General features: G+C 53.1%; 1 protein-coding gene across 9 annotated transcripts in view; it reads right to left on the bottom strand.

Moving 5' to 3' along the window:
- Slc28a1 (solute carrier family 28 member 1) overlaps window positions 1-22,936 on the bottom strand; it is a 48,892-nt gene that overhangs the window by 23,140 nt on the left and 2,816 nt on the right. For 7 of the 9 annotated variants that reach the window (XM_076546002.1, XM_076546022.1, XM_076546018.1 and 4 more), the window contains 7 exons: window positions 21,583-21,694; window positions 20,743-20,828; window positions 19,475-19,566; window positions 14,857-15,040; window positions 11,901-12,042; window positions 10,609-10,722; window positions 9,646-9,723 (listed from right to left, as the gene is read on the bottom strand). In XM_076546002.1, coding sequence (XP_076402117.1) covers window positions 9,646-9,723; window positions 10,609-10,722; window positions 11,901-12,042; window positions 14,857-15,040; window positions 19,475-19,566; window positions 20,743-20,828; window positions 21,583-21,678 — 792 coding nt within the window. In that variant the 5' untranslated portion in view covers window positions 21,679-21,694. Of the gene's footprint in view, window positions 1-9,645; window positions 9,724-10,608; window positions 10,723-11,900; window positions 12,043-14,856; window positions 15,041-19,474; window positions 19,567-20,742; window positions 20,829-21,582; window positions 21,695-21,999; window positions 22,468-22,936 lie in introns of those variants that run through there. The other 2 variants (XM_076545971.1, XM_076546015.1) reach the window with 2 other exon arrangements.

The raw sequence follows: 22,936 nt of genomic DNA, 5'->3' as shown, positions 1-22,936 counted from the left end.
TCCCAGTGCTGGGAGGTAGGGGCAGGAGGACCACTGTGAGTTCAAGGCCAGCTTGGTCTTCAAAGCAAGTCCCAGGACAGCCAGGGCTGCACAGAGAAATCCTGTCTCAAAAACCAAAACCAAGCTATTAAATGAGAAAAGGAGAGACTTACAATTGGCACATAATGTGTACATGAGGGAAAGGCAAGAAGTTCGTGTGGACATGGGACATCATCCAAAGGGTTTGCAAGTGACCAGTGACAATGGACGTCTGAAAGCAAGTGGCTGAGGCCCAGGGCTGGGGGGACATGTGCCTCTTAGGTCCTTCTTCTCATTGGAGTATTTCTCATCTGTGTATTTCTTTTTCAAATAGTTCAAAAGTCCTACAGAGTTGCTAATAATATGGTAATTCTCTCTCATTAAAAAGTTGGAAAATGGGGGGCTGGAGAGATGGCTCAGAGGTTAAGAGCACCGACTGCTCTTCCAGAGGTCCTGAGTTCAATTCCCAGCAACCACATGGTGGCTCACTACCATCTGTAATGAGATCTGGCGCCCTCTTCTGTATACATAATAAATAAATAAATCTAAAAAAAAAAAAAAAAGTGGGAAAATGTCGATGGTGGTGCATGCCTTTAATCCCAGCACTCAGGAGGCAGAGGTAGACAAATCTCTGAGTTCGAGGCCAGCCTGGTCTACAGAGCTAGTTCCAGGACAGCCAGGGCTGCACAGAGAAACCCTGTCTCAAAAAACAAAACAAAACAAAAAGTGGGGAAGCTGGAATATTAAAACATGGAAAGGAGCCAGCAAGCCGGTTCAGCAGGTAAGGGTGCTTGTCACCAAGCCTGGCCACCTGAGCTGCGTCCCTGGGACCCACACGGTAGAAGGGAGAATCAACACATTGTTTTCTGACTTCAACACTGGTACTGTGGCATGTGTGCACCTGTTCTCACACAGCCACCCACCCACACACACACACACACTGAATCAATCTTTTTAAAAAGAAAAAAAATAAAATAAAAGGCACTACTCCCAAACGAACACTTACTGCCCTGGGTGCCAGAGCCATCAAGAATTTCGTTCTCTTTTTAATTTCTGAATTTCCCATCTGTTCCTATAATTTTTTCTTCCTTTTCATTTTGTGGGTGCTGAGGACCCAGCCCAGGGCTTTATGCATGCTCTGCCATATGTTCAGTCCCTGGCCTGAGTTCCTGTAACTTTCTCTAATGGCAGACATGTTTCAAGGAGGGCACAAAGGCAGAGGAGAGCCGTGGGATCATCAATTTAGTTTTGAACTTGGTGGGTTAGAGGTCCACAGAATCTCCGAGTGGAATATTCCACTGGATAAAAGCATCCTGGGCCTGAGCGGGAACACTGGATAGGGACTGCATTGTGAAATAGTACTTTAACTAGGCAAAGATGTGTTACATTTCTTTATGCTGTGGAAAGGTGTGTTGCATTTGTCTATGCTGCATTTGTTTAATGGTGTAAGGATGTGTGTTTAATTATGCAAAGATGTGCTGCATTTGTTTCACCTTGCCTGCCTAAGGCACCTGATTGGTCCAATAAAGAGCTCTTGGTCCAATAGCTAGGCAGGAGAGGGACAGGCCAGGCTGGTGGGCAGAGAGAATAAATAGGAGGAAGACTCCAGAAAGAAGAACAAGAGGAAGAAGAGAGGAGAGAATGAGGGAGATGCCTGGGGCTGGAAGCCAGGCAGTTGCCAGCCAGCCAGAGAGCCAGCAGGAAAGTGGGACATACAGAAAGAAAAGGTAAAAGGCCCCGAGGCATAACACAGAGAGGGAGAAAGAGGTGAAGTGAAAAGAGCTAGCTAGAAACGAGCCTAAGCTAGGCTGAGCACTCACAACTAATAAGAAGTCTCCATGTCATGATTTAGAAGCTGGTGGGTGGCCCAAAAGAAAAAGCCTGCTACAGGACTGGATTTGGGACTTGATCCGAAAGAAATGCAGCTGAGGCCTTCAAGATGGCTGAGCAGGCAAAGGCTTGCCATCAAGCCTGATAACCTGAGATCTACCCTTGAGAGTCACACGGCAGGAGAGAACTGACTGTCCCAAGTTGTCCTCTGACTTCCACATACACATGTGGCACACACACATGCACCACCACTCCACACACACACACACACACACACACACACACACACACACACACACACACTCAATTAATCAATTAAAAGTTATTTTAAAAGAAAGAAAAGATGATGAGGTCAGCCGAAGCAACAGAACAAATACCACTCACAGAACTGCTCAAGTGTGCGGAGCAGGACCCTGGAGTCTGCGTCGCTAAGGTGAGAGGAAGCGAGAGAGTCCAGAAGGAGCCTGAGGACAGCCCGAGTTAGAGTGGTCAAAAGCAGACATGGCCAGTCAGCTATGAGGGGGCCCCAGCACTCTGGCAAGATGCGGGGGGCTTGAGACAGACTGGGGAACTGTGTGAGCCGCGTCAGAGAGGATGTGGACACAGACCAGAAGCCACTGGGAAGGGACAAGAGGCCCGGGGATGGCCAGGACAGGCAGCATTTCCAGAAGGCCAGGCTGGCAGGGAAGGCTGGAGAGCAGGAGCGGGTGATTTGTGTTTTGAAAAGGGAGAGTCTTGCACACTCTCTCAAAACAAGCAGATGGTCGTAGGTGGCAGCAAAGATCTGCTCCCCCAACCCGGCTGGGGATGAGAGAGGGGTCTGGCTGAAGGTTCCCCTCCCCTCCCCAACCAACACCCCCGCCCTTCTCTGGACTTGTTCCATTCCACCCCTACCACTGGGGCATGCCTGCTGCTGGGTTGTCACACAATAGGTACTTGAGGTACCGGCTTCAGAAACCCTATTCCTGCCCTGTAACTCCTCCTTTCCCATGCATGGAGCTGGAACTACTATCCACAGCCCAGGGTGGTGACATCATTCTGCTCTCCCAGAAGCCAGAGCTGCGTACTGTCTAGTCAGCTGGTGTAATTGATCATGTGAGGGGCTCCAGGGCAACCGGCTGGCTACAGCCCCAGGCTCAAGCCAGGAAAATACATCCAGGATTGCAGGTGGGGGCTGTTGGTAACAGGGAAGCTGCGTTTGGGGTGATGTGGTGAAGAGGGGGTGGCCGTTGGGTAGCTTAGTGATGAAGCGTTTCCTAGCATTTGAGGCCCTGCTTGGAGGCCAAGGAGCCCCCGCACCAGAAATAATAGAAGAAAAGCTCGAAGGGGAGGGGAGGGGAGGGGAGGGGAGGGGAGGGGAGGGGAGGGGAGGGGAGGGGAGGGGAGGGGAGGGAAGGGAAGGGAAGGGAAGGGAAGGGAAGGGAAGGGAAGGGAAGGGAAGGGAAGGGAAGGGAAGGGAAGGGAAGGGAAGGGAAGGGAAGGGAAAAGTTTTCCAAGGTAGGATATGTAATAATGTCCCTGTGGCCAGGATGATCTCACAAAACCACCTTTGGACCAACAGTGCCTAGGATGGCAGACGCAGGGTAGGTAACATCGGGCAATGGCACTGAGGAAGGATGAAGGAAGTACTATTAGCTCCTACTATGTCCTGGTGGGAAGTTCTACTATGAGCCAGGTACCCATTGATATGTGGTGGCTCACTGAACCTCAAAGCAGTTGAGATGTTGGTGATCATCTCCACCTGACCAATGTCTACACCGAGGCTCTGAGGTGTGGGCTGCCTGTCCAAGATCACACAATGGAGGATGGGCAGAAACCTCCTAGCTGCCAGGAAGGTTGCCAAAGTCCTGCAGGGCTGAGGCATTTGCCCTGGGGGAAGTTTGCTCCTCTGTGTCCCTGCAATGGGCTGAGTCTCCCAGATTCACACGATAAAACCAAAGCTGGGAGACAGGATTAGAAGGGCCAAGGAGGTGATTGGGTCACGAGTGTAGCCCTCATGAATGAAGTCAGCTTCCCTTACACAAGAGATCTCCCCCCCACACCCCCCCCCCCCCCGTGGTCTTCCACCACGTGACAATTATGAGCAGGAAGAGAGATTCCTCATCATGAATGTGACCATGAGGGGCCTCTGGAACTTTCAGGAATGAATTCTTGTTTGTGAGCCAGCACGCTATGGTTTTTCATCAGAGCATCCCGTACTCTGAGGACCATTGCTCCAGAGTCTCCACTGTACCACACCCTTGGAACAAACTTCATCCTGCCTGGAAATCAAACCTGCTCAAACTGGCTCTCTTTCCTCGGCCATCCCATGTCCTTCCTCTCAACCCTTCCCACTCAGTCCGGGCTCCCTTCCCACCCCTTCTCTGAAAATAATACTGTTTACCTGAGGGGATTAGAGTCGGCCTCAGGCAGACTCCCTCAGACTCTGGGGAGGTAAAAAGTCTCTTTCACCTTAGGGGCTCCTCAGGGGGAGCAGTTGAAGAACAGTTCTTAGCTGAGTAGGTGGGGCCTGTGCCAGAGGCTGGAGCCATCCACTGTGAAAGGCAGAGGGAGTGTGATCTTGGGTCAGCCAGCCCCAGCCAGAAAGCAGAAACTGGGGATGTGAGGAGGGGGGCACAGGGGGATTGGGTGGAAAGTTACTAGAAGTGAGATGGAGCCAAGCAGGGGTGGGGGCAGGGGTGGGGGCAGGGGTGGGAGCAGGGGTGGGAGGGTGACTAATCAGGCAGACACAGCCAGGACAGGGACACCATGTGGACTGTGCAGAACTCTGGGCCCAGGAGAAGCTGCAGGCTGAAGAAGTCCCAGGGTGATTCTACTTCCTGGAGAAAAGATCATTTGGACTAGGTCCCAGCAGGAGACAGCCTGGCTTCTAAAAATCTGCAGGCGCTCAGGGAAGGCTTCTCTGGAGTGGACACTGGCCAAAAACTTAGACTAGATTTGGGAGATTCTGCACAGGAAGAGCTCAATACCTAACCCTACCTTGAGGGCAAGTCTCAATGTTGAAAGGGAGGGAGGGAGGTGTGTGTGTGTGTGTGTGTGTGTGTGTGTGTGTGTGTGTGTGTGTGTGTGTGTCCATCCATCCGTGTCCTGTGTCCCGGCCTTGCCAAGGTTGCCATTGGCTAACACACTGATGAGGAATTTATGTGTAGGACTGATCTCCCAAGTCCAGGAAATTTCTTGGATTGGACTGTAAACTGCTGAGGCTGGTCAGTGATGAGCCATGTGTTTCTCCTTCCCCTAACCGAGTATCGAGTCCTCAAAGATTTTGTTAGCATGAGTGCATCTCCAGTGTTACTAAGGGTGCTCCTGGGTTTACAAGAAAAACACACCATTACTGGTATCACCTCAGAGTGTGAGGAAGGGGGCTGACTCTTGTTACTGGACGTACAGTGACAGGTCTGGCCCCGGACAACCCTGCCTCCCTGGGTGATTATGGCCCAGAGCTTGGCTAGACCCTCTGTAAGTCAAGGGAGGTCAAAGGCCACAGGGCTTCTGCCTAGCTCTGACAGTTGAGGTTCAGTAGTTGTAAAGGGGTGATTGGAGGAGAGACACGTGGGAGATGTGTGTGTGTTCTTCCAGAGTGGACGGCACAGCCTCCACCAGAGAGGGGAGGACACAGAGCCATCCCAGGGACACTGACAGGCTGCCGCTTTGGCTGACCTGGAGCCCCCTTCCTTCTTTAGTTGAGGAGGTTTTGCTGTCCATCAACAACACCTTCTTCACTCTCGGCCTGTGGGCTCCTGGTGTGACAGGGAGGTCAGGTGTGTGTCCTGCCTGTGCCTCACGTGTGTGCCGTATGTGCCGTCAGCCACTCTGTAGGAACTAGTGAGACGTCAGCCTCTGTCTGTCTGTCTCTCTCTCCTTCTCTCCTCCCTTCTCCCACCTTCCCTCTTTCTCCTTTCTAATGCTGCTAAAGCTTGTTGGATACCAGTCGGGTAAATATTTGCCACCACCTCAAGACAGCCTCCTCATAGCTAAAACTGGACATCGGAACCAGGACGGAGGCAAGATCGGACCAAGGCAGATAGATTCCCCGAGCACCTGGCAGCAGGACCTGAAGTCCCTGTACTTCCCTATCATAGAAATCAATCTTTTCTAAAAGATTGCCCTAAAGCCTGTTGGAGTTTGCCTCTCTGCATATACAACTCATTAACAAAAGAGTTGAGCACTCACTGGTCAAGAAGTACTGGTCAAGAAGCCCAGACTCCCAGATAGAGTCCCAGCTTAGCTGTGAGACACTATGGAGGAAAACCGGCCAGAGGCTCCATGCCCACGCTGCTTTTCCCAGGCAGGGATGCCATCTGTCTTCATTGCTCTTATCCTGTACTAGACCCCTAACACAAGCTTGGAACACTAAGGGGCCCTGAAAATATAAACGGTCACAGGTCCTCCAGGGAGCTAGCTGGCTACCTTGGCTATCAGTGCCCACCTCTTCTGGGAGATACTCCAAAGGATACTTTTCTCTTTTGGCTTTGTGTTTTGAGACAAGGTTTCTCTATGTAGCCCTGGCTGTCATGGAACTCACTACCTAGACCAAGCTACCCTTGAACTCAGAGATCCGCCTGCCTCTGCCTCTGAGTGCTGGGATCAAAGGTGTGTGCCACCACCGCCCGGCTAGAGGATGCATTTCTAAGGGTTGCTTCCATTCAATCAATGCTTTAGTCTCACAGCCCCAGCTTCAGGACACAAGAGCTCAGCTGCTCCAGTTGCTGGATGCAGAGTAACTGGTTCAAGCATCATCATATTATCTAATGCAGCCCAATCAGAACCCTGCCACAGGACCTGTCCAGCTGGCAGGGAAGAGCAGATCCATGCTAGCGGGAAGACCGAACATCTGGTGCTGATGGGGTAAACACGGTGTGAGGGATGAGTCTGACCCTGAAGGCTAAGAGAGACTGTGAGACCGCAGCTGTTCTGAGGCCTGATTCTGGCCTCTGCCTGCTCCACCTGCCCTTCTAGTTCATGAGCCAAGAAGCAGCCCTGGCCCCTCCTCCCCCGGAAGCTGGGTGCGAGTGGTTTTGTACCGCTCAACCAGCAACCCCAAAGAATGCTATCTCTTATAAGCCAGGAGGAGAACAGATGTTCTGAGACCCAGATCCCCTTCCACCTAAGGAAAGGGCTCTACCCCCATGGGACTGGACTAGGCCTTCTGGATAGGCAAGACAGTTGTTTAGCTTGAACTGTTAGGGGGCCCTCAGGCAGTGGGATCAGGATCTGTCCCTGGTGCATGAGCTGGCTCTTTGGAGCCCAGTGCCTAGGGTGGAACACCTTGTGCAGCCTTGGTGTAGGGGGAAGGGGCTTGGACCTGCCTCTACTGAATGTACCAGGCTCTGCTGACTCCCCATGGGAGACCTTGCCTTGGAGGAGGTGGGAATGGGGGGGGGGGGTTGGGGAGGAAGGCTGGGGGGGCGGGAGGAGGGAGGAGAGGGGAATCTGTGGTTGGTATGTAAAATGAATAGAAAATCTCTTAATAATACAAATTTAAAAAACAAATAAAAGGGCTCTAATGTCAGGGCACAGAAACTAAAAAACAAGAACATTGGGCTGAGGCTCCCTTTTTAACTCACGGGCCTGTGACTTGGCACAAGCCACAGCCACTCTGAGCCTCAGGCCCCTCATCTATAAAGGGGACAATCGTATTTCCTCTGAATGGTTAGTGTGAGACTGAAATTCAATAGTCTGGCCACATCTTCTCTCTGTGAGTTGCAGCAGTTATTAGGATTTTCTCCCTTTGCCCCAACTGCCAAGCTTTTCTTTTCTCTTCCACTAGAACATCCGGCATTGAGTGGGACAAAGTGGTCTGTAATAACCCTGAATTGCTTCAGAGTCTGCGGTCGGCTGGCCCTTGAGGGATAAGAAGCCTTGGGCCTTGCTGCAGGAGCTAGAGAGGAGGACCCTTGAATCTGGCATGGTGTTGCATGCCTGTGATCCCAGCACTTCACAGGGACAGGAGAAGGGTCATGAATTTAAGTTCATACTCAGCTCTGGGATGAGGTCAAGGCCAACCTGGGCTACATGAGACCCTATCCCAGCACTCGGGAGGCAGAGGCAGGCAGATCTCTGAGAGTTTGAGGCCAGTCTGGTCTACAGAGTGAGTTCTAGGACAGCCAGGCCTACACAGAGGAAAACTCTGTCTTGAAAAACAAAGAAAGGTAGTTCAGCCCTTGTGTTAGACCACAGGGAAGTGACTCCAGGGCCACACAGTCACGGGGACATGGATTCCTAGCGAGCACAGAGGGACTTCCCAGGACCGTTCCAGATTCATCACTTGTTTACTTCACTCATTCAGCAAACAGCAGAGGCCCTGGACATGGCTGTGTGAGGCTTAAGGCTAAATGGAGGATGCAAAGTAAGACGAAGCCTTGTCCTCAAACGGTAAATACTCTTGGGACAGCAAAGTGGAACTGAGGGACAAATGACGTCTGTTGTCCCTACCCTGGCAATCCTAGGCTTCAGTGCATTTTCTTGGCTGGGCCTCTTCCCAGCACACACACAATAGATCTCCAGGGCAAATCTGCCCAGGGTCAGGTAGTCTCTAGGAACCTGGGACACCTTTCCTGGTGGCACTGGCATCATTCAAACTCTTTGGACAGGCTGGATCTTCCTCAAAGGGTCACTGGCACAACAGACACTGAGCTCCAAGGAAAGTGGTAAGAGGTCAGGGTTCAGGCCCAGAAGAAAGGCCTTGACTTTATTTGGCTCTACACGAGCCCACAAGTCTATAGTCGAGGCTGGAAGCGCCCTGGGTCCAACATCCCCAGCAGAGTAGAGAGGCTCTGGGAACAGCGACCAAAGTAAGAATTAAAGGCAGAAGCTTCAGAACCTACCGACATGGTCTGTGCAACCCCTCCATGGGTTTAGCGGTCTAGACAGGCCACAGTGATTCATCTCCTTGTTACTATGGCATCAGAGGCAGAAAACTGGGGCCAGCTGTCACTCACTCTGCCTGGCTTTTGGAAATGCGTCTGGAGTAAGCTTCAGGGTCTCTAGACAGTTCGGCTGTAAAGCAGACTATACTAAAGGGGGACTGTGCTCAAGTACTCACTAACCAAGGAGAACGGGGGGGGGGCACATCAGCAATGTCTCCAGCATGAACTGCTCTGTTTTGAACTAGGTCTGGGCTCTGCCATGAGACAACGGAGTTTTTGTTTGTTTTTTGTTTTTTTCGAGACAAGGTTTCTCTGTGTAGTTTTTGGTGCCTGTCCTGGATCTCGCTCTATAGACCAGGCTGGCCTCGAACTCACAGAGATCCGCCTGGCTCTGCCTCCCCAGTGCTGGGATTAAAGGCAGGCGCTACCACCAACCGGCCGAGACAATGGAGTTTTTAAAACAGAAGGGTAACTTTAATCTTAATTTCTCCGGTAATATTTTGCATGACTGTAGATGTACAATAAAATGTTGAGAGAGCAGAAGAGAGAGAGGACAGAGGGAAGAGGGGGAAGGAAGAGGGAGGAGGGAGGAGGCTGGCTGTGAAGGGTGGCGAAGGAGGGTCTCACCGGAAACTGCACTTACAGACCAGTGTCCCTGCAGCAAGCCGGGAGCTGCCTCTCAGTCCCCACTTCTTGCCCTCGGCCTTCTAGCAGTTCCGTGGTTAGCGTTTAAGAAAAATAATGCAGAAAGAGCAGAGTTGCCCACACTTAACAAGATGTAGCACAAATATCATCAAACAGGTTGCTGGGTTCTTCCTCACTCTGAGCTCTGGCTGCATTAGCATCCTGGGGACCAGCTGTGCCCACTGGAACCCCCATCGACCTGAGCTCAGCTGCCCGACCCCTGCTGGAGCAAGACGCAACTAACCTGAAAGGCAAAGACGTCATTGACCAGAGCCTCCCCGAAGACGAAGCTGGAGCCGGCCACGGTGTAGCTCAGGAAGACCTAGAGGAGACACAAAGACAGTGAGGAGGGGCAACCATGGCCCAAAAGCCGGGCTGGAGCGAGTAGGTCCAGCCCCGATGAAAGAAGGGTGCCGTGGCCACAGGCCTTCCTGCCTCAAGATGTGCCAGCTCTGGGACACGGGTCCTGTGTGCAGCCTCCAACAGCTGTGTTATTTAATAAGACCTACAAGAGTCAAAGCTGGCCGGGCAGCGGCGGTGGCGCACGCCTTTAATCCCGGCACTCGGGAGGCAGAGCCAGGCGGATCTCTGTGAGTTCGAGGCCAGCCTGGGCTACAGAGTTCCAGGAAAGGCACTTGGGAGGCAGAGGGAGGCAGATCTTTGTGAATTTGAAGCCAGCCTGGTTTATAGACTGAGATCCAGACCATCAAAGGCTATATAATGAGACCCTGTCTAAAAAGAAAAAAAAAAAAAGGCAGCTGAAAAAAAGAAAACAAAACCAAGTATGACTTCAACAAACATTCTTTCTAAATCCAAGTGCCAAGTGGGTAAATTTTGTTGTTAGCAGTTGAACTCATATACATCCTAAGCCACTGAAAAGCAACACAGGTCACATGACCTGGCATCTGCACATCCTGAGAACCTCACCACCTGGGAATCCATTCACACCAGACCCAGCCTCTGAAAGGATGTGAATGGCTGGGTTCCTTGCTGGTGGCTCCTGCGAGCTCCTGGCCAGTTCCCCCCCCCCCCAACCTCTACCCCCAACCCTTCCAACCCCCCACCCCCACCCCCGCTCCATCCTCAGCCCAGCTATGGGGCCCTAGTTTTGCTGGTCCCAAACCATCTCTGCGACCTCCACACTTATCTTCCCCTGAATCAAGTGGCCTCTCCCCAACTCTTTGGAAGCAGGGTCCAATATACACACCTGGATTTGATCACCGAGCCACTGGAACGCAACAAATCCTGGTTCTGTTCTGATGACAAAGAGACCCAGCACAAACTGCAGCCCAAGGCCCCAGGACACAGTCCGCCATGACACCTGCCAGCCAACAGAAAGGTCCTAGTGAGCTCAGATGCTTGGGGGATTCACAGGTCCACGGCGGTGGGGTTGGGGTGGGGAGGGGGGAGGACACCATGAGCTCTGTCCTGCCTGCAGCTGCCTGGGGCCAGCCTAGCACTGAACCTGCTGCTGACAGACACAGGAATTCAGACTAGGCCAGGCTCTTGGCAGCTGTGAGACAGGAGCAGAACCGTTTTCTACGGACTGTTGTGTCGTTTGCCTGGTCTTGAGCATGACACAGCATTCAGTTCTCAGACCATGATGGCCTTAGGATAGAGACATGAGCCTGCCCAGGCCCAGCCCCTCTCCAGCTCACTGTATGCCTCCTAACTGCCTCGACCCTCACCATCTATCCTCCGTGGGCTCTCAGCCCCCTGACCTCAGGTCTCATGATGGCCCATGTGACAGAGGAGAGCCCAGGCCCTAGGGCTGCTTTTCCCACTCAGCACAGAATGACTCCTTGAAACCTCCCTGGGACACGTGTGCAGCCATGCTCTGAAGCGCCCAGGGGTCCTGATTCTGGGGCATGGTTGCTTAGCTATGGAGACAATGGGAGAAGAGCCCATCCACTCAGTATAGCAGGGAGGGACTTCCCTTGTGAGCAGGACACTGTGCTGGAGGGCCAGCCTCACTCCAGAGTTTCTAGCCCCATAGGTGAGTCAGGCCTAAGATTTAGCATTTCTAATATGTTCCAAGGAGATGCTGTGGCCCCTGGTCTGGGAAGCAGACCTCAGGAATCACTATTGTAAGCTAATGATTTCAGGATACTCTGGGATTCTCCCACAGAACCAGAAGCTCTTGGGTCCCCTATTTTCTGGGGGGGGGGGTCCTGAGCCTACAGACCTAAGGAACATGTCACTAAGGAAATAAACAACCCCAGTGGTCTGTGAGTTTGGAGAGATATCAGCAGTCCTCCCCAGAAAGCCCCCTGTTCCCTGGGGAACTCAAGGACTTCTTAGACATCTTTCCACTTAGGGTCTCCAGGCCCAATATGTCCCTCAACAGCTGCATAGGGAACTTGTCCCAGCGCATATTGCTCTTTCCCGGCTGAGCCTCAGGTGTTCTCCCAACAGGAGCATCCATCTCCCCACAGCCCCACCCCAGCCCACAGAGAGCATCCACTGGCTTCCAGCCTGGGTAGCCAGCTGAACACTCACAGCTCGGTGATGCTTGGAGCCAGCGAAGAGAAGGGCGAGGAACACACAGATCCCTGCAAAGGACACCAGCTGTTCGGGCCGCTGGGAGGTGTCCAGAGATAGCCACAAGATCAGACCTAGGGCAGCAGCCAGGGCTAGACCTCTACAGGAGAGAGACAGAGAGATAAGAAGCCATCAGCCTTAGCATCTCACACACATGCACAGGTGCACGTGTGCGCGCGCGCGCACACGCGCGCACACGCGCGCACACGCGCACACACACACACACACACACACACACACACACACACACACACACACACACACACACACACATGCACCCTTAGGGACCCAGAGAAAGAGTGACTCTTCCTAGTACTCTACACAATGCCCTGTGGGTTACAGGTTCTTTATTCTGATGGTTGGAAACAGACCCTCTCCTTGGCTCTCGGTAATTCCAGACCCAATTGCCTCCCATCCTTTTCGGTGGGTCTTTGAGATAGTTTCACCAGAGGCATTCACTAATTAGAACTCAGCTGGATGTGCCAGAGAAACACTGGAGCTCTCTGGAGCTTTCTCTCCTGGCAACCGCTTCATTTTCAGTTTAATATGTCATCACCGTAGAAGGCACACATCATAATCTTCGGCTGAATTCCAGCGGTCCACATGGTGCTGCTCCTGCAGATATGCAGGCTGCGAGAACGATAGGGCCTGGCTTCTTCCAGTGGACTGCGAAGAATGCTGGGAGCAGTCTAGGGAATGTGGGTGTAGAGGCCTGTGGTCTTGAGCTGGCAAGAGGGTTCAGCGGATAAAACCGCTTGCCACGCCATCCTGATGACCTGAACTCAACAACACCCCCCACATGGTGGAAAGAGAAAACCGATTCCCAAAAGTTGTCTTCTGACCTCCACATATGTCCACGCCCACCCACAACAATCATGCACATGCGCACAATAACAAATATAACAAGATAGTTTTTTTTTTTTTTTTTTTTTTTTTTTAAATTAAGGTCTTGCCAGGCGGTGGTAGCGCACATCTTTAATCCCAGCACTTGGGAGGCAGAGCCAGGTGGGTCTCTGTGAATTTGAGGCTACTCTACAGAGTGAGATCCAAGACAGGCACCAAAACTACATGAAGAAACCCTGTCTTGAAAAACCAAAAATAAATAAATAAAATAAAATGAAATAAAAAAATTAGGGTCTTGCCTTCTTGGAGTTCAAACTTGCTTGGGTCCTGTTGCCCCGTCTTCCTGTCTCTCTCACCTTTTTGGACTCTGTGTCCTCTCATCTGCTGTATTTAGGAAGTAAACACCTGTTTTGATGTCCAGGCTCTCGGCTAAGAGGAGTTTGCCCTGACCCTCTGATGAGACTTGGGACTTGCCAGTCCATGTCTGACCAAGTAAAGACTCTGGATGGTTGAGACAGGAAGCCACGTTGTGTGTGTGAGAAGCTCGGGGTTTGGGGTGGGCCAGGCAGGGATGCTATGGTTTGGGTGTGGCTTTTCCCATCAAAACTCATGTTGAATTTGTTTTGTTCTGAGACAGAGTCTCGTATAGACTAAGCTGGCCTCAAACTTGCCACCCCCCTGCTTCCAACTCAAGTGCTGGGATTATAGGTGCTCACCACTGTGTCTGGCTTTTCATGGTGCAATTAATTGTCACTGTGCTGGAAGGAGAGTCCTTTGAGAAATAATCAGGTCCTCTCCTGCAGAAACAGGCTAATCGTGGGGGACACGAGTGAATTGTCACTCCACGGGTCTGGATTAGTTACTGTGGGTAGCAGGCAGGTAGTATAAATCCTCTGCTGTTTCTGCTCTCCCAGGGGCTCTTGCTTACCCTTCTTCTGCAGTGAGCTGAAGCATAAGGCCAAACAAATGCCAATGCCAACCTCTTGAAATTCTCAGACTCCAGAACTGTGAGCCAAAGGTAAACCTTTCTTCTTTATAAATATCTCTGTCTGTAGTTTTTAGTCATAGTCACAGAAAAGAGTGGCAGGGGATCTGCTACTCTTTCCCCTAACGTCCCTCTCCTCTTGATGGTGTCTCTGTGGTTTCCAAAACATATTTTTTAAAGATTCATTTTATTTTTAATTGTGTATATATGTGGGGGAGGTGGGTATGTGCATATGAGTATATAGGTGTCTGCCGAGGCCGGAGGAGTGGATCCCCTGGAGCTGGAGTTACAGGCTGTTGTAAACCGTCCAGTGTGGGTGCTGGGAACTAAACAAGGGTCCTCTGCAAGAATGGTAATGTTTTTAACCACCAAGCCATTTCTTAAGCTCTAGGACTATTAAAATAATGTTTTATCAAAAATTATTTATTACATGTGTGTGCGTGCGCGCGCGCATGTGTGTGTGTGTGTGTGTGTCTCTGTGTGTGTGTGTGTGTCTGTGTGTGTGTGTGTGTGCCTCTGTGTGTGTGCCTCTGTGTGTGTGTGTGTGTGTCTGTGTGTGTGTGTCTGTGTGTGTGTGTGTGTGTCTCTGTCTGTGTCTCTGTGTGTGTACATGCATGTAGAAGTCAAAGAACAACTTTTGGGAGTTAGCTCTCTCTTTCCACCAGGGACTCCAGGGATTAAACACCAAACTATTATTCAGAGACATGGCTAATTGTATCAGAATCCCCTGGGGGCTAATTTAAAGTGTTGGCACATGGCCCAACCTAGCCTGTTGAACTGGGCTCCAGGGATGTCCCCAGGCATCTGTGATCTCTGCAGCTGGCTGATAAGCTAGGCCCAGGTGATCCACCTAATAAGACATTATGGAAAGGCCTCTGTGCTTAGTGGCCAGGCTCTTGAATTCAGAAAACTCTGACCAGCCTGGCTTTAGCTCTCAGTTACCTTTGCATCACAAAAACTGGCAAAATGCCAGAGCTGGCCGCTGCTGTTTGAAGCCGCCAAGCACCTCTCTCTGCCCAGGGCTCCAGGGGACAAGCAGAGTGGGACGCATTCCCCTAGGAGGCCAGCGGCTGAGGGCTCACTCACCTTTTCAGCCAGAGGCTCAGGCGGGAATGGCCTTGAAACTTCCCACACCTCCTCAGCCTGGGCCCCAGAAGCCTCTTCAGCAGACCGTAGGTCAGAAAGACGAGAACCACACAGGTGATGACCAGCAGCGCCAGGGCCCTCTGGAAGTCCAGCAGGCAGGCGGTGATCAGGAAGGCAATGTAAGCTGCGGGAGGAGGCATTGGCCGGCTCAGCAGGGGAAGACCGCCGCTCTAAACCCTGGCTCTGCCTCGCTTGCCCGGAGCATTCGGGGCAGGGAAGTCACTCAGTTCCTCCTCGCTTTCCTCATCCAGAAGTGAAAACACTTGTCGCTACTGGGTCAGAAGGTTATTAGGGGCCTGGGGACACAGCTCAGCGGTGGAGGCTTGCCCAGCATGGCCGAGGCCCTGGTAAAATGTGTGAAAAAGGCCTTTGCACTTTAGAAAGTGATGACAGAGACAGAAACAACATAATGGGCCTCAACAGAGCACCTGGCCTGAGCCATGCTAGGTCTAGAGGACCAGGCTGGGTGAGTCAGTGACTCCATGACTCCAGAGTGTGCCTCCACCCTATACTGTTAATCAATGATCGCTCTCTCTTCTCCTTCCCTCCCTCCCTCCCTCGTGTGTGTGTGTGTGTGTGTGTGTGTGTGTGTGTGTGTGTGTGTGTGTGTGTGTGTGTGTGCATGCGTGTTTATGTATGTGTGGGTGCCTGCTTGTACATAGGGTTGTTAGGTGTGGTTTAGGCCACACTCTCTGCTCTCACAGAAATGGCAGGCACCCCACTAGGTCTGTGGGTCTGCAATCCTCATTTCTAAGGGCTCAGCAAGCTCGGGTTACTTGACTCTGGGAACTCGATAAGGCCCCCTGCTGTGCCCCTGCCGTGGCTAAGGAGGATCCGCTTCCGCCTTCCCCTGCTGCCCAGGCAACCTGACTACAAGCGCATATTATTGACGACTCATTAACTTCTTGGCACGTGACTGTCCTCCTCTCTTTGAAACCTTTAAGACAGTGGTTCTCAACCTGTGGGTCATAAATATCCTGGATATCAGATGTTTATGTTATGATTCACGACAGTAGCAAGATTACAGTTATGAAGTAGCAATGAAAATAATTTTATGGCTGGGGGTCACAGTGACATGAGGAACTGTATTAAAAGGTCGCAGCATTGGGAAGGTTAAGAACCACTGCTCTAAGAGAAGGAACCCCACTCTGTCTCCTGGGCCTGCACTCATCCAGTCCCGGCCACGCTGCCTGCCCATAGTATTAAGAACTCCACTGTAACAGGGCCCCAGGCCTTAGCACAACTGACTTCATGATGGAATGACACCATGACATCAGGCCATAACACTCAGCACACAGACAGCACCACCTGCCAAAACGAAAGCAGAGATCTAACCTATCAAGGGCCACAGCTCTGGGAAAGTCTCTGAATGGACTAACCTTGCTTTGGGGATTCTGTAGTTCCGCTTCTGGCTCATTGTTCTTGTTAACTGAAGCGTGTCAACCCAGGACATGGTTTTTGCATTTAAAAGCTCACCCTGAGAATGACTGGGGACTACACTGGGATCCCGACACCCAGGGTAGTCGCTGGCTGGCTAATAAAGACGTGCTGTTGGCTTGAACCCGTGTCCCCGCCGTCTTCTCTGGCGGACACCCCACAACACCACTGATACGTCTCCTCCCTCAGAGGACACTCATGATGGAGTTTTCCACGTGGATATTGGGGTCCTGTGTGTCAAGCGCTGCACTGGTGGAGCCGCCCCCCAGCCTCACCACCAACAGCTTACCCCTAGAGTTCCCTCGTGCCTGGCCTGACTCTCCTGTGGGCCACTGAGCCAGTCTGAGCGGCTGCCTCAGAAAAGGAACGTGACCTTAGCCCAGGGGGAACGCTTCTCCCTGGCTTTTGAGTTTCAGAATCCAAGGCTCTTGAAGAGGGGAAAGGACTTGGCCACCACTGGAAAATGTGAGACGAAGCAGTTCAAGGAAATGTGAGTCTCACCTTACCCTGCCACCTGCTCTCAGGTTACTTAGAGCGGGGCTCAGCAAGGGTCCTGGGGCCGGACCGGAAGGTTGAGGCGTGGACCTCACAAACTGGCCCAAGCCCAGGGCGTTTGCGGCTCGGCAAGCTGAGGGACCCTAGGCCTTGCTTCCTGAGAGGAGTCCCAACAGAGCACCGGCCCTTCAGAGAGGAATGCTGTGCATGGCCTGCAGGTAGGCAGACCTCGAGAGCACTGCACCCCACAGCAAGCACAGAGGCTCTGGAAAAGCCCTGCAGTGGTGCGGAGAGGTGGGGAGGTGGGAGCCCAGGGCGGGTGCACCCTGGAGAAAGGAGACACCAGGGTCACCCGCCCTGAGAGAAGCTAGGACAGTCACAGAAGTGGACGGGGTCGGCAGACACTGAGGACCGGTCGTGGCGAGGGCCGGCTGGAGAAAGGTTCTGAAGGACAGTCCAGAGTCACAGAAACCAAGCTCCGGTCACTCCAGAGATGACAGACTTGAAGTTAATCAAGCTGAACAAATGAAGTTCCCCTTCTCTCACTAGGGAGCTCGCACGGAGCAGGACATTCCTTACCCATTCCAGCTGCAAGACCTGCCTCCTTCCTCCCCTCCCTCCTGGAGCCAAGACAACCTTGAATTACAACCCTAGCCAACCAAACAAGTCCAGGATCTCATAGCCCATGAGGGCAAACAATTCAGCACGTAGCCAAAGATGACCTTGAGTTCTGACCTAGCCTCCTCCATCTCCCGAGTGCTGCAAGTCCAGGACGTGCCGATGCCCTGTTTTGTGTAGTGCTGGCATTGAACCCAGGGCTCTGTGCACACACACACGGTGAGATCCCTACTGAGTGAGCTGCAGCCCCAGGCCACTTAAAAAGAAAACTGGAATTTATCATGGGGTGGCACCTCGCAGGTGCCACTGCACAGGTGTGGAGGTCACGGGACAACTTCTGGGAGTCCGCTCTCTCCTTCCACGCCTACCTGGGTGTCAGGGACAGAACTCAGGTCCTCAGACTTGAGTGACAAGTGTGTTTGGCCACTGAGCCACCATCTTCCTGACCGAGCTGCTTTTGGAGACAAGGACTAATGTAGTCCAGGCTGGCCTCCACTTCACTATATAGATGAGGCTAGCCTTTCCTCCCATCTTCCAGGCACCAGCATGTCATTATTTCATCTTCTTTCTAAAAAGTCTCCTGAGCTCAGAAATACGTTCAAACTGTCTCCCAACAAGAACACAGGGCTGAGCTGGGCGGTGGTGGTGCACACCTTTAATCCCAGCACTCGAGAGGTAGAGGCAGGCTGATCTCTGTGAGTTTGAGGCCAGCCTGGCCTACACAATGAATTCTAAGTCAGTCAGAGCTACATAGTGAGATCCTGCAATAAAAAACAGGGATGGATGAGGGGTCCGGCAGGGAAGACCACCGGTGAGTGCACATGACTAACTCTTTGGAGCTTAGGCAGGCCTAAAGTTCACTGTGTAGTGCAGGCTAGCCTTGAACTCATGGCAATCCTCCTGCCTTAGACTCCTGAGTGCTGAAATTATAGGCATGAGACTCTAACGCTACCTTTACATCCCTGTCCCTAAATCAGTGGACACTGCTCAGCCCTTATCCCTGGCCCTCTGTGGACGAACTGTTGATCCTTCCCTTTTGAATGAAGCCCTTGGTTTCTGCAAGCTCTTTATATGTAGCTGGTCCCAGACTTCCCGCCCCTAACTCATTTCTCAAATCACTCTGTGAAGACCCTTTGGGAAGGACTACATCTACCCATGGCTTAGAAATTCTACCCCTAGAAAATGGCTTTGATTTCTCCCTCCCTGTGGAGACCACCTCCTCCACCTGTCCTCTGTGGAAGGAACTATCATGTCCTGTTTCTACCCAACCCCCCGTCCTCCAAGCAGGAAGCTGAGGAGCCTTAACCTGAGGCCTCCTCCATCCTGCACGTACTGTCACTTCCCAGGTTCAGCAAGCACCAGTCACTCCCTTGATTCTCAGATCCCCCGTCTCTCCTGCAACCAACGGTATGATGTCAATATGTCTGGACAATTCTCCGTGTAAATCCTTCCATGCCTGTCTCTGGACATCAGGGTCAAATCCAAGTTCCTGACCACATCACCTGCCTCCCTCGCTCCCGATTACCAGGCCCTTCAGAGTCCTCCAGCCTCAGGAGACTCAGGCTGGGTGGGCACCCTGCAGAAACTTTACCCTCGGGCCACACTAGACTATAACAGCCCACACCCTGCCGGTTTTCACCTTTGCTCCCTGACCTTTGTGCTTTGAGGGGTGGGGTAGGGGAGGGTCTCAAGTGTCATTGCCCTCCCCTGTACCTAGCTGGTCCATGACCGTAGCTCTGAAGGTTACCATCCTCCCAGGTGGCTTATTGCACCGTGTGAGCGTATTTGGGCATCTCTGTTGCTCGTTGGGAATGGGATCCAGTTAGGTTTGATGGAGACCTGAGCTCCTCTCTTGAGCTGGCCGAGTGGGTGCTTCAGCAAACCTTATTGGGGGTGAGTGAATGAGCCTTATAGGCTGGTGGGGTGAGTGAATGAGCCTGCTCTGTGATGCGGAGACTAGAGGGGCAGTGGCTGTCTCAGGAATGGGGCACGGTGGGTCCCCACTTACCGGTACAGAGCAGGCCTGTGAGGATCCATTCAGACAGCTGCTTGTGCTCCCTGTACAAGCTTCTCATCCGCATGGCCAGCTGCAGGCTCCTCCTGAGGAGAGGACCGCCAGCGTTCATAAGTGGCCCCCAACTTCCACCCCACTGGAGAGCCCCCCAAACCCGCAGGTAGAAGCTCCTCAGGTATGTTCCCAGAGCAGTAATGGGATAAAGCCCAGGCTGGCCTTGCTACCTGACAAGGCTGGGAAGCAGCCATAGTCAAAAGACACACGCCATGGTTCTGCACGTGCTGAGGTTTGCAAGGCTGGCCCTGCTCTTGGGTGACAGAGGGAACTAACCCACAGCTAGAGGCTTATGGGCATTCAGAAAAGTACGACCATGGCTGTCCGACCTCCTCCCTGCTTCCACCTGCCCAGTGAGCAAGATGGAGACTCCCAGCTCTGTATTGGTTCCCCTGGGACAGGAACATTTATTGTCTGAGTCCTCAGTGCCTAGTCAAGAGACAAGACACGTAAAAGTATGCAGCCGGCCACCCCACTGCCGCGGGTGTCCAGAATAGACACTAGTCCTCTGGCCAGCTGGTCACTTGCCTGTCCCTGGAGGAAGGGCTGCTACCCACATCTCCCCTAGGGCCCTGCTGGCCAAGCGCCTCGTTGCTCCTAACATTCAATCCTCTGCTGATGTCGCAAGAGTTCCCCACCTGGGGGAAACAGGGCATCTTCTCTAGTCCCCCCAAGAAGCTAGAGGACCCCCTGACTGCCACACCCTGTCCTTGGGGTGTCCTTCCTGCTCTGCTCAGAGCTGGATTTGGCCAGCCAGGACCCTCTAGGCTCACACCAGACCCTGTGGGTTGGCCCCTTCCTCTCTGAATACAGTGGGGAGTCTGGCCCAGGCCAGGAGTGTCACAAACCTAGTCTTGGAGTCCCCAAGGTAGTTCAGCAACTAAATGGCAAAGGAGGAGGTGGCAGGGAGGCCTGGCCAGTTCCGGGCCTGAGAAGCCCCGTGTACGCATTGGGCTTCCTACTGGGATGACATCCTGGCTGCTCACAAGCAGACAGGTGGGCGCCTGGGCCTGGCTCGCCCCTGAGGCAGAGGCCTGCAGAACTCCCTTCCCTGGACTTCCTTTGGACAGACTTTCATCCTCTTTTCCTGTGACCCCGAGTCCCTCACAGAGATCACCTACCATCTGGGTCCCTCACAAAGATCACCTACAATCTGGGTCCCTCACAAAGATCACCTACCATCTGGGTCCCTCACAGAGATCACCTACCATCTGGGCTTCGTCTCTGCTTTGTTCCAGCTGCCTCTGCCCTCGGATGACTGGCTTGAGTTACCACACGGGAGCTGGCCTTCCTCCTAAAACCAGCAGGGAGCAGTCAGGGCCAGTCTTCCCACCAGGAGACAGCCGTGGCTGAAGGGCATGGAGATGGGAAAGCCACCTTGCACACACAGGCACCTCATGAGTGGAGACAGAGACTGGGCTCCTGAATGGGAAATAGAGGGCTCCTTAACTAAATTCCGCAAAGCACGCATTGGGCACCTACTATGTTCAGACACACGGTGCCTTCCTGGAGACCAGACGGAAATACCTAAGGAGGCCCCAGCAGGTCCACCCCCTATATGACTCCAGGGCACCTCTTGCCTCACTGTCCATGTGTTATTAGTAAAGGAGAGGGAGTCTTGTTAGGAAAGAGGGGGAACGGATGATATCAGATTAGGCTTCACAGTTGGAGATGTGGTCCTCAGCTTGGCCTTTGGGGAGCCAAGACAAGATTGCAAGTTCTTTGAAAGCTGAGGCTTCCTCAGACACCCCCCCACCCCACCCCCACCCCCGCCCATCATCTGCCTCTCTCCTCTTCTTGTGGATCAAATGTTCTTCCCTGCTGGGACCTTTGCTGACCTTTCAGGTGAGGACAGGCAAGGCAGCACACAGTGGGTACTCAGGACCCACTTTTTAAGGGGTGAAATAAAGGATATGCTTTGTGCTGGGGGAGGGGCGCTCTGTGTGCAGAGGTGAGCAGGACAGAGTGAGGGAAGCAGGCAGACCAAGGACCCTCCCACCCGTGAGCCGTGGTCAAGCCGAGGGGGCGCTACGGGGAAGCCAACAGACCATGCTTTCCAAGAACTCAGCCCCCATGTTCTCCAGGCCATGGGCCACAGGTGTGAGAGAGACGGACTCTCTTTGCCTCCGTGTGTCGTCTGCCATGTGCCAGGCTTTTCAGCTGAAAGACAAAGAAGTCAGGAAGGGCTGAGCGGTGGTGGCGCACGCCTTTAATCCCAGCAATTGGGAGGCAGAAGCAGGCGGATCTCTGTGAGTTCGAGGCCAGCCTGGTCTCCAAAGCGAGTTCCAGGTCAGCTAGGGCTACACAGAGAAACCCTGTCTTGAAAAACAAATAAACAAACAAAAAGTCAGGAAGGGTCCAAAGCTGAAGGGAAGGTTGGTGAGAAGAAGAGGATGGAGAGAGAGAGAGAGAGAGAGAGAGAGAGAGAGAGAGAGAGAGAGAGAGAGAGACCTTCCTGCCCTCACTTCAGATCCTCTGAGAGGCAAGTCTTTGCAAGCTCCGGGTATTCCTGGAGAAGCAGTGAGCTGTCCCTTTGACACCAGGAAGGAAAAGCAGGAGTGATGTCTGCACTTGGTATGGCCACTGTTCAGGAAAGGCCACTGTCCATTGCTTCCTACAACAGGTGAAAATCACTGCCAGTGAATGAAGTGCTCGCTCTGTCCATCTTGAACACAGGGTTCCAGCCCCTGGATCCAAACACAGCTGAAGCCAGCCCTCCGCCTGGACTTTTCCATTCAAAGCCCAATGTACTTCCTTTCCGGTGAAGCTGCTGCTTTCAGGTTTTAGCTCATCTGAAAATAGAGCCCCCAAAGTCCCCTTTGCCTTACTGCGCTTCCCTCTCTTTTTCTAAGCCTTAAGCGTATCCTGCTCTGTTCACACAGCAGCTGGCTAAGTGGATCTCTTCACTCACGCAAGGAGTGAAACTTGTGTAGCACGCCTTGAGGGCCGGGGACTGGCCGCTGCCTGGGCACACACAGGCCCACAGCACACCTCGAGAGTCAGGGACTGGCCGCTGCCTGGGCACACACAGGCCCACAGCACGCCTCGAGGACCAGGGAGTGCCCGCTGCCTGAGCACACACAGGCACTCAGCACGCCTCGAGGGCCAGGGACTGCCCGCTGCCTGGGCACACACAGGCCCACAGCACGCCTCGAGGACCAGGGAGTGCCCGCTGCCTGGGCACACACAGGCACTCAGCACGCCTCGAGGGCCAGGGAGTGCCCGCTGCCTGGGCACACACAGGCCCACAGCACGCCTCGAGGACCAGGGAGTGCCCGCTGCCTGGGCACACACAGGCCCACAGCACGCCTCGAGGGCCAGGGAATGCCCGCTGACTGGGCACACGCAGGCCCACAGCATGCCTCGAGAGTCAGGGACTGCCCCTGCCTGGCACACGCAGGC

Source organism: Peromyscus maniculatus, chromosome 1 (genome assembly GCF_049852395.1).
Source record: "Peromyscus maniculatus bairdii isolate BWxNUB_F1_BW_parent chromosome 1, HU_Pman_BW_mat_3.1, whole genome shotgun sequence".
Classification (NCBI taxonomy): domain Eukaryota; kingdom Metazoa; phylum Chordata; class Mammalia; order Rodentia; family Cricetidae; genus Peromyscus; species Peromyscus maniculatus.
This window is presented reverse-complemented; position numbering and strand designations above follow the sequence as displayed.